Source organism: Pomacea canaliculata, linkage group LG1 (genome assembly GCF_003073045.1).
Source record: "Pomacea canaliculata isolate SZHN2017 linkage group LG1, ASM307304v1, whole genome shotgun sequence".
NCBI classification, from domain to species: domain Eukaryota; kingdom Metazoa; phylum Mollusca; class Gastropoda; order Architaenioglossa; family Ampullariidae; genus Pomacea; species Pomacea canaliculata.
The window spans coordinates 19,298,533-19,309,643 of NC_037590.1; the positions used below are offsets into that span (position 1 = coordinate 19,298,533).

Genomic DNA, 11,111 nt, shown 5'->3' on the forward strand with positions numbered 1-11,111 from the left:
GTCATTTGTATTCTTTGTTCATTGTTTACTTTAACCATCTCTCCATATATTTAAAAAAAAAGACCACAGCACGCTATTGACACAGACCATATGGATTTAGTAAATTAAACTATTTCTTGTCTATGTTACGATCAAGTCTCAGTTGATATAGGCAACAAAGAAGCCAGCCTACACAGTTCGGTTCCTACAGACTATGTCACTACATGTATAGCATAAAAGTGTGTGGGTTCACCAAAAGATGGCAGGATAGTCGAATCTACGACTTCCGGCAACAGAGTAAACCATTTCCTGTAAGAACAGTTGACGTACTTTTTGAACTACGGATCTGTTGTTCAGACTGATTTCGACAATTTTTTTTGTTCAAGGTACTATAACTGTTTGTAGGAAAAGTTCGATATAGTTAGACACATTCTAAGCAGTAATATCAATGGTTATAAAAGCTGCTGTGGTCTTCGAGTTCCGTTTGAAGTACACTGTATGTAATTGAGATTCCGTTTCTGAAAGTATGATGATGATGTCGATTTGTAATGCGCAGGTATCCATTCCGAAGAATGCTCATTGCGCAAGTATCGCTCAAACATTATATTATAAAAAGAAGTGCTTTAATTGCACACATTTTGTAGTTTTTAAGAGCCTATTCAAATTGTAATAAATCTAGTTGATATTGACGCGAAGCTTTTAATTGTTCCTCAAATGTCTTTTACTTTTAGCTTTGATGGTGTGATTGTATTAAAATATGATATTTCTAATATCTAATAAAGCTAATATGAGGTAATACCTATTTTCATCTTAAGCAAAAAGAAAACTGTAACACAAACCTGCCGGTGGCTGGGGGGGAATGAGTGAGATATTAGAGATAGCTCTTCAATCAGTGCTAACCTCCTTTTTACATCATTTTCCTTGCTTACATTTCATTCCTTAACTCTTAATAAGGTCTAAAAGCTAAAGAGAAATACCTGTACCTCTGAGGTATTAAAACTAGCCAGTGTGTACACCTCAGGCTTGGAGAGAGAGATTATAAACCCACTCTTCTAACTGTATTGGCTTTCTTATGAATGTAAATATAAGTATATTAACTATGTTTGACCAAATTATGTTGGTTACAATTTTCTTGTTTGTGCTTATGTTTCAGGATAGATAAAGCATCATGTCGTTAGCAGATGAGCTTCTGGCTGACCTAGAGGAAGGAGGAGAGGAGGTAGAACAATCAGATGAGGACATGGAGGCAGAGGTGGCAGACATAGATGAGGCATCTCTCACTACTGCAAAGTCTGCCAATACTGTTCGCAATGTAGCTAAGCTGTTAGATAGCAAAGAGGTGAGCCTTATTTTTTAATTATTAAGGACTATGGGTATCAGTTTTAAATTTTTCTTGCTTACTTATAAGGAATATAGAGGACATGTGTTTTTTGGGTTTTTTTTGTTTTTTTTTAATGAGACACACATAAAGGCAAAAATCGTTTCAGGTATACTCACTATGATGCTATTGTACTATTCAAGAGATAACATGAATGAATGAGAGCCACTGTTTCTGAACAAATATTTGTTATTGATAGAGACTACATACTGTTCAGCAATAAATATGGACTTAGCAAAGGGATAAGCTTATCCATTGTAAGCATGGCCTTAAAAAATCTACATTTACAGATGAACAATTTTGCTAAAAGAATAATTAAGTTCAGAGCTTTGTCAATATTTCCAATTCTTCTAAAGAAACTTTTAAAGGTAACAATTTTGTCACAAAATTAAAATTTACTTAAATATGATTATTCAACATATTTCGTAGTCGCATCCAGTGATCCTTATTTATTGTACATTTCCAGAATAAGTGTTCAGTTGTTTTCTCTTTTTTTAAAAAACAACAAAAAGAAGTTGCATCCAGCTTATATTTAAAGAGGAACTTGTTTGCTGATGGAATCTGATGTGAGATTCTCGCTTGAAATTATTTCAGGAGTATACGGTAGTAAGGAAAGACTTATAACATTTACTTTTTAAACGCCACATGGTTATCAACTTTAAATTTTGAAAATTGTGGTGGTATTTAGCCTTTTTTTTAATATATATATACACATCAAGTCTTTTTCCGTTAGTAGGAGGTAAAAAAAAATTCTTGCTTTAAATGGTCATTCTTTATTTTGATTGTGTCAGCATCCTTATGGCAACTTCAGCTTTGTGTTTCAGCTTGCACAAATTATGAACAATATGAAGCAGTATTCTTCTCAGCCAAGGCGGGAAGCAGGTTAGACTGGTCTTTTATTTTGTTGGTTGTTATTGTTTTTTTTTTTGTTTGGTTTTTTTTTTTTGTTTTTTTTATTTCTACCATTTATTTCAACACACGTTTCCAAAACTGTCATAACTGAGCATAAACTGTTAGTTGTAAGCCTGACTCTTTTAAGATAACTGTCACAGATGGTGTTTATTTTGTTGCAGTTGCAGGACCAGTAGAAGCTGATCCAGAATACCGTCTCATTGTGGATGCAAACAATATGACTGTAGAAATAGACAATGAAATCAGTAAGGCAGGGTTTGCTTTTTAGGATATAGGGGGTTGTCAAGAAATGGGTGGGAGACGAAAGGGTAAAGTTCAGTGGGTGATTTTCAGCTACATTTGTTTTCAGATTGACAATCTGTTGGAGACAATTTTTTTTTTTAAGATAAAGGGAACATCCATAACTTTAAATGACAATATAGTTGTAAACAGGTGTTGAACAAGGGCAAAGCTGAGCCACACAACATCAGTTCTTTTACTTTCTGAAAGCTGCAAGAGAGATTGTTTGCTTTTTATTAGTCTTACTGCTTTTTCACAATCTTTTGCAATTTTTGATACTTTGGTGCATTCTTTCATTACCTAAGTGAAAATGGTGATCATGCTCCATTGCAGATGTAATTCATCAATTTGTGAAAGATATATATACCAAGAGGTTTCCTGAGCTGGAATCACTTGTACCAACTCCCGTTGAATATATTTGCACAGTCAAGGTATCACAGCAGTTATAGTAGTAATCTTTATCATTATCGTAAATTTTGTTATCAACATTATCACTAACCCCATTCTTTTTTATCACCTTCCTAGGATACTAGCAAGTGTGCATGCAATTTGTTTTAATGGACTAGTTACTTTTATCCAAGTATACCAGTTTCTTTTAATGTCAGGTTTTCTTTTAAACTTGTTTAAAGTGGCTTTAATGAATAAAAAAAAACTGAGTAAATCTTGTTATTGCTTAATTTTTGTAAAACTATTTGTCACCAGGAACTAGGAAATTCTATTCTGGAAAGGTCAAAGAACAATGAGGTGCTTCAAAACATTCTTACTCCAGCCACTATCATGGTGGTCAGTGTTACAGCATCAACTACACAAGGGTACAATATTTATTTTAAGCACTTCTTATAGGAAGGTTACATCATTTTTCTAAAGTGTTCAGACTTGGAAAAGAGAATTTGCACTCAGGCTTCTTGTGCAGAATAAGCATATTTGAACTTATCCAATTATTTTGCTTAAGCTGTTAATATTTTATGTTTAAGTGGCGTAAAGTGAAAGTAACTCCCATTGAATAATACAATAGTAAGTTCCTACTGGATCATTAGATAATTTTGGAGCGGTCCGGTGGCGCAACGGTTAGCGCCTGTCACCAATACAGTGAAGGTTGGCTGCCCAGAGTTCATTTCTCGTCTCGGGCACGCTGTTCTTTCTCTGCATGTGTCATCTGTTTACAGGGCTGGCTGCTTGCCGTAATATAGCCTTAGTTGCTGGCACGGCGTAAAACACCAATTCCCCCCCCCCCTCCTTAGATAATTGCATCATACTGCACTCTACAACCCACATGCTCGTGACTTAGTCAACCATCTTTGTACATTCCAGTACAGAGCTCTCGGATGAAGACTTGCAAACTGTAACAGAGGCCTGTGATATGGTAGGTAAATAATAGATTTAGAGAGATGTGGATAGCTAGAGCACTAGATAAAATCATGTTTATGAAACTTGGCATGTTCCTGGCTTTACTGTGAGCTAACTCTATCAGTATTTTGAACAAAAAAAAGAGTAATGGTTGTCCCCTCTCTAGGAAGCTTTTGTATTTGAATGTGGGAAGGGAGGGAATCAGGTGAGTAGATAGGTGTGCATGCATACTTTAGTTTGTGTCAATACTTTTTACATATATATTCCATCAAAAGAATTTACATAACCCTAACCTGGTATTGAAGGCCAGCATTATATACAACACATTTTTACTAATCAGGATAGCAGGTGGGGGGTAGGAATAGGGTGTGTTCTAACCAAAGATAATCCACTTTTTGTCTCCCTTTAGATGTTCCAAGTTTGTATTTTGTTTCCTCATTTTAGGCAGTGAAGCTTAGTGACTCCAAGAAAGAGATCTTTGACTATGTTGAGTCAAGGATGACCTTCATTGCCCCAAACCTTTCCATACTTGTAGGTGCTTCCATTGCTGCTAAACTGATGGGTAAGCATATTGGTGACTAAATCATATTTGTTGGGATGCATGTCTATCAAAGTTTTCAGAAAAGTCAAGACTTCCCCATCACTTCCTTTCCTTTTGTTTGTTTGGGGTTCCCCCCCCCCCCCCCCCAAGATTTATCATTGGCACATTCATCATGAAGCTGTTTGAAATGAAATCCTAGTACAGTATGTTTCTTGAACACGTTTCAGAACACTGCTATTCTATTTGTGTTTTGTTTCCTGGCTCAAGGACGTTTCAGTGGTCATGAACATGTGAACATTTATTTGATTTAATTTTAACTGGACTGTGTTTATTCCTTTTGCAGGAGTGGCTGGTGGCTTGACCAATTTGTCCAAGATGCCTGCCTGCAACGTTCTCTTACTAGGTGCACAAAAACGTACACTATCTGGGTTTTCTACAACGGCCATATTGCCTCATACTGGTTTCATTTACTACAGTGAAAATGTGCAGAAGATGCCCCCTGTAAGTAGGTTAGCGTTGTAAAGCATTAAAAGTGTACATGGATATGTGCATGTTTGTTATATTATGCAGGGATTTTGTTTTAATTTTAAATTTCCTTTCCTTTTATCCGTCCTCTGTAAGGACTTGCGTCGCAAAGCAGCTCGACTTGTGGCAGCCAAGTGTGCTCTAGCCGCTCGTGTGGACAGTTTCCATGAAAACCTCACCGGTAAAGCTGGAATGGATCTGCGTGCAGAGGTGGAGAGCAAGTTTGACAAGTGGCAAGAACCACCTCCTGTGAAAACAGTCAAACCCTTACCTGCTCCCATCGATCAGCCACGCAAAAAGCGAGGTGGCAGAAGGTGCACATTTTGTTAATTTTCTTTTTGAAGAATCTCATAATATCATGTACAGGTAGTCCTCGACGACGGTAGTTACACGACGCTCATACTTACAGGTCACCATCACCATGGAGTGAAGTGGATATCATAAGGCAATCTGAGAAGGGGGAACCAGCAACAGAAATTGCAGGTCATTAGACTTAGTCGTTTCGACCCACTGATTTGGTTTATAGATAAATGTAGGTTGCACCGTATGATCCGACTTACGTCGAATTCGGTTTACGACAAACGCGTAAGTCGAGGACTACCTGTAGTTGCAATGAAGTGTTAAGGATATGCATTATTCACCTCCTTAGTTTAAAAAAATGATTTAATATGCTTTATGCATCTGACATATGAATATATTTAATTTGATTTTACATTCATTGTGGTAATTTTTTGTTGTCATTAGCATTCTGTGACTTAACTCTGCTCCTAGGTGGTTGTTATTTGTAACATACAACATTTCTAAATTACAGAGCAAGAAAAATGAAGGAACGACTTGGTCTTACTGAATTAAGAAAGCAGGCTAACAGAATGAATTTTGGAGAGGTAAGCATGAGATGAAAGCATGCCTTGAAAGAGGCATCTTAATCTTAAAAATATGTCCATTTTAATCAGTATGAAACATTATTTTGATAGCCTACAGAGGGTATGTGAAGGACAACAGAATATGATGTTTGAATATGAACTGAATATGAAAATCACATGCTAGAAAATCATTACAAAATTAAAGAATTATAAACGCAACCACAGTGAAAACCAGAGTGTATTCTTTGTTTTTAAAAAAAATATGCAAGATGCATTATTTAAATGTTATCAGCAGCAACTAGCAGTCATAAAAAGTAAACAAGAATTCAATTTACATTTCTTTTGTCACAACCAGTGGTTGCATTGCTTAAAGGAATATTTCTGTTGTCTCTGTCTTCTACATTCTTTTCACCAGAGATAGCACAAGACTCATTCTCAAAGCTTTCAAGTTAAGACTAGAATCTGACTTTCTGATTAGATTGTAAAAGCAAAAAATAAAATTCACCCACATGGACATGCAGTAAAAGCTAACTGCAGGAAGTCACAAAATCCTTTGTATTATCTTCTTTATTTTACCCAAATGTGATTTTTTTATTTTTTATTTTTACTAGAGTACAATTATTTGAATTTTTAAGTATCCCTCAAGCAATAAAATAACTTTCAAGGTAAAGTTTTAAAATAAAATGAATGGCATGTGATAGTGGGCAGGGTTTGAGATCATAATTTAGAAATCAAGGGAGCTTGATAGTGAGAGTAGTTGCTTTTCTTTATCAGAAGAGAAGTTGTTTTGTATGTCTGTTGGGGAGGTCAGTTTCCCATTTATTGAGTAGCTTCTGTTTGATCACCTCTCCAAGGGCCATAGCTACTCAAAGAGAAGGAAAATCAATATTTTTAGCAGCATGTGCCAGTTTAAGGCACCTAAACCCTTGTAATTAGAATTAAGTTTATTATTATTATTAGCCAAGCCATACAGTAGTTTTTTTAAATATTTGTTTATTTAGGCATTATGAAGAAAAGTAAATATGTTTTGTCAACAATGTGAATGATTTTTTTTTTCCTGTAGATTGAGGAAGATGCCTATCAAGAAGACCTTGGCTTCTCATTGGGAACCATGGGTAAATCTAATTCAGGAAAAGTGCGTGGACCACCTGTTGACTCCAAAACAAAGGCTCGTATCTCAAAGACCCTTCAGGTATGTCTTGGAAATTTAGACCTCATTTTTCTTAAATTTGATTAATAAGTTAACGAAGAGATAGGTAGCTTTAAATAATGTTAACAGCCTTGAGGGGGCCGGCTCCCCACATTTTTTTCTTCTTGGATTTGTTTTTGTTCTTGTAGTGCCTATTGTACTGATCTGCACTTTTTTTCTGAGCCTGGCTTTGGCTGGGATACTGCGCTATAAAAGCTCACACGATTATTGTTATTAAATTTTTAAATACTTTCTTTATTAGACTGTGTGAGGTACATTGTGCAGTTTGGCTTATTATTGTTGTACAGCAAAAGCTCAGTAAACAGAACCAGACATGGGGTGGCAGCACGACAGTCAAGAAGCATGTTGCGGGTACTGCTTCTAGTGTTGCCTTTACACCTCTGCAGGTCAGTGCTTATAAGCCATTTTAACATAACTCTCTGATAGATGGTATGTTTGTAAATAAACATGAGCATGATATATGAGTGGGAGAGATTTTGTTGTTACTGTCATGAATAGAAATTTGAGGACATTTAGACAAATTAGTTTTATCAACAAAGAGCTTTGTAGTAGAGCTAATAATGCACAATTATCTAATAGAAAGCAAATTTTTAGTCGGATGGTTGCCTTGTGTGCAAGTGCATAACTGTTCAACACAAAAAATGATGTGTAGACTAGGATGTCAACTGTCTTGTATACTGTCTACAGTTGGCAACAGAAGTTTGGTTAGAGCTTAGACGTTGAGAGTATGTAAAGTAATCCTGAAATAGTGACATACATCTGCTTCATAACTATGACCCCTTTGTGGCTGGAGTCTTAATGACTTCAGATTCATAATCCTCCTCTTGTTGAATATTACAGAATGCTTACATAACTCTGTTTCCCACATGTTCATGCAGGGGCTGGAAATTGTCAACCCACAAGCAGCAGAGAAGAAAGCTTTCGAGGCCAACCAAAAGTATTTCTCCTCTACAGCAGGCTTTGTCAAAGTCAAGAAAACATGATGAATATAATCTTTGTTTTGTGTTATTTGTCCCATCCATTTGGAGTGTATTTGAATGGCTGATGTTCTCAAATTATAAAGTTATCTGTGTCCATATATCTTTTTATGTTTATTATTTTTTTATTATGCTTTCCTCCCTATCTGTCTTCTCCACCTTCCTCCCACTCATCTATTTCCTTTTTTAAAAAAACTGATTGAGTATTCTGCATAACATCTGAACATGATTGTGACTAAATTCATTTTATGTTCAGATTGGTTATTTTTATTTGCTTAGACCATAAGCTAGTCATTTATATTGTTCAGAAATTATGTATACATAGCTGGTATTAAAATTAGGTTTCCATGGGTAGATAAAGACCTTGAACTTTCATTAACGGGGAAGTAATGCTTGGACTTGCAAATAATAATTGCTTGCCTTGACATTGATACACTTTCTTAATCATCAGCCTGCCATCACTGGTGTTTCTTGTAGAATCGCCATCAAATAGTCTTAGTGTTGGCACAGCATAAAACGCAAACAGCCAACATTCTTGCAGAAAATTACTCTCGTCTATATTAAAGCAGGCCAGGTGATGCTTAAAATATCTAGAAGGTTGATTTTTGGTTTCTCCTTTAAATAAATTAATAACTGAATTTCCCAATGTACCACAACCAAGAGATATGCATACCAAACCATGTAAGTAATGGTAGTAAATTCTGAAATGCTTTGCTGTTAAAACTTGTGCATTTCATTCTCAGATCAGCATCTTCACATAAGACAGGATCGGGTTTCTTAGAGCAATTTGCTGTTCAGAGATTAAAGGTCTTTAGCTAATTATCGGTAAATTGTATTTTTTAATTACTTACACTGGAATGGCTCAGAATCATGCTCACTAAATCAAACTTTTAAAATACTTCTAATATCCCTCCCCTTTCCCTGGCCCTGTAGATGTTGCGATTTGAAAGAAGTGCTCTTTGTTTTCTATGTTCCTATCAGCATTGAATTGTGTCCCATTGTTTTACAGAAGGAGCTGAAAAGTTGGAAAAAATATTTTGAAAAATTTGTGTTGCACAAAGCAAATTTATGTGGCACAAACGGTAAATGTGCGTGCATGTACAGATAACCATGTTTCGCAGCCTGTCAATTTTTTTTAAACGTTGATTAATAGAAGAGGGATTGGCTGTTATAATAAATCACGCCTGTGGTGAATAAATAATTTTAAAAGTTTTTTTAATGGTTTGAAAAATCTTGTTGAAAGTTTAGTGAGATGTTGTTTTTTTTTTTAATGTCTGGGTAAATCTTAGTGTAAGATAATATGTCCCAAAATCTAAGTGAATCTGTCCCCATTCTTGAGAAACGTTCATAAAAACATCACTTTGCACAGAAAGTTCAAACTCGTGGTGGCACATTAGTACACAGCTATGTCTAATTGATACAATTGCTCTCATTAGTTAAAATGTATGTAGAGTCCTGACCTCTGTGGTGTTTCTATGCATGGTGATGTAAGCGTATATCTCTGTAACATAAGGGGCAGGGGGTGTATTCGCCCAGAACTTTTACCAGTTGTTAGAAAATTCCATCCCAGTAGGCCTTCGAGTGCTGTCCATGAGAATTTATAAGCTGATCCCAAGTGGCTGAACCTGTGAATTCACTTGCTTGGATGGGGCGATGATACACCTATAAAACGCAATGCGTGATGGATGGGGAAGTCGGTCATGCAAGTTATAAACTGATAGGCTAGAGGGTGAGTACTCTTCGTCTTTTACCCGCTGACCTGCGTTGTCAAATATTGATCTGTTACATCATTTTCTATGTTTTTGATTGATTTCTGTATTTACGCCACTTTTTTTTTCTTTTTCTGGACCATTTATTTCTACTGCCACATCCGTACCATTAGGTTTTATATCTATGCATCATCAGTGTCAATTTCAGACTGACTTTTCCAGACTATTTTGGGGTTTTTTTTTCAATTGCGTTAGGAAGTTTTGATATTGAGTTGTCACAGCAAGCTTTGTGCGCAGTAAAAACACGTCTGATGTGACTGACATGGGCATCTCCAGGAAGCTAAGTTTGCAATGACTGTTAACTCTAACAAGAGTTGTGTCGATAGAAGGATATTGCTGTCTACGAAATTTAAGCCACTGCACCAAAGATTGTGAGTGAAACTTCCATACAAACTTCATAATAACTTTCAGCTTCTTTTCAAAACAACTTTATTGGCTTATCCAAGATTCCAAGCAATGGTTAGACTGCTGACCGCATCTATGCTGATGGCATTCACTGTCTTCACTACACTACTGGCGTACTCCATAAACTCTTTGCTCTAAGACCAACTTGTGTAGCTGCTTACATGTGACTACCATGTGAGATCGAACCAGTTTCAAGTCTTCTCCCGTAACAGGTCACACTATTGTTATTAGGCCGCAGATGATTCAAATATCATGAAAGCAGGAGAACAGCTTCAAGAACAAACAACTTATACGAGTCCCTGGTCGCTCCCATTTTGTCGTACGGCTGCAAAACTTTGACCATGCTGACTGATGCGGAGTAAGGCATTCAAAATGAAGTGCCTTCGGAGACTGATCCATATCTCCTACAGGGAACAGAAGTCAAACGAATGTGTTCGCAGACTGGTCACCATCCTGATTGGTCCCGACGAACCGTTGCTCGCCAAAATAAAGAGGCGGAAGATGGTTTGGAGCATGTCGCTCGATGATACATTGCCCAAAGACAGTCCCCCAGAGATGGGTGGAGTTAGGAAGTCGACAAGACAAGCAGAAAAAAAGGGTGAGTAACAACATCAAGGAGTGGCACAGGACAGGCCCAGCTGAGGCGCGTACATCAGATTTGCTGCAGCTCACGATGGCCACCCAACGACTGGACAGAGAGAGATTCAGACATGCGGCCCACGTGTTTTGCTAACTTGTTTGTTGCTTGCTTGTCTTGCCTGCGATCTCGACGTACCAGACGATAAATGAGTCTAGGAGTTTGGAAAATCGATGGAAGTATACGAACCACACTAAAAGCTTCATTGAAGGAGTAAAGTAGGAGCAAGTCAGAGGGGACCTACCGCTGGAGGCAAAGGTCCTCGCGATGCTTGACGTAAATGCGTTTG

The 11,111-nt window shown here is 36.9% G+C and overlaps 1 protein-coding gene across 2 annotated transcripts; it reads left to right on the plus strand.

Moving 5' to 3' along the window:
- The first annotated feature begins 208 nt into the window (after positions 1–208).
- On the plus strand, positions 209–9,223 carry LOC112572515 (U4/U6 small nuclear ribonucleoprotein Prp31-like). 2 transcript variants are annotated; one of them, XM_025252232.1, is made up of 14 exons: positions 209–365; positions 1,133–1,318; positions 2,182–2,239; positions 2,431–2,514; positions 2,882–2,979; positions 3,251–3,360; positions 3,860–3,911; positions 4,340–4,457; positions 4,780–4,937; positions 5,058–5,275; positions 5,773–5,845; positions 6,888–7,016; positions 7,322–7,420; positions 7,913–9,223. In XM_025252232.1, exons 2-14 carry the CDS (start codon positions 1,148–1,150, stop codon positions 8,015–8,017), a joined length of 1,473 nt encoding a protein of 490 aa, XP_025108017.1. In that variant the 5' UTR covers positions 209–365; positions 1,133–1,147; the 3' UTR covers positions 8,018–9,223. The 2 variants fall into 2 exon arrangements, with proteins under 2 accessions (XP_025108017.1, XP_025108024.1); XM_025252239.1 differs by lacking the exon at positions 209–365 and adding an exon at positions 541–562.
- Positions 9,224–11,111: the final 1,888 nt, after the last annotated feature.

Coding starts and splice junctions, on each gene's coding strand:
- LOC112572515 (XM_025252232.1), top strand. CDS start 1,148: ATGTCGTTAGCAGATGAGCTTCTGGCTGACCTAGAGGAAGGAGGAGAG. Junction 2,515..2,881: donor AGAAATAGACAATGAAATCA/GTAAGGCAGGGT, acceptor GCTCCATTGCAG/ATGTAATTCATCAATTTGTG. Junction 4,938..5,057: donor ATGTGCAGAAGATGCCCCCT/GTAAGTAGGTTA, acceptor GTCCTCTGTAAG/GACTTGCGTCGCAAAGCAGC.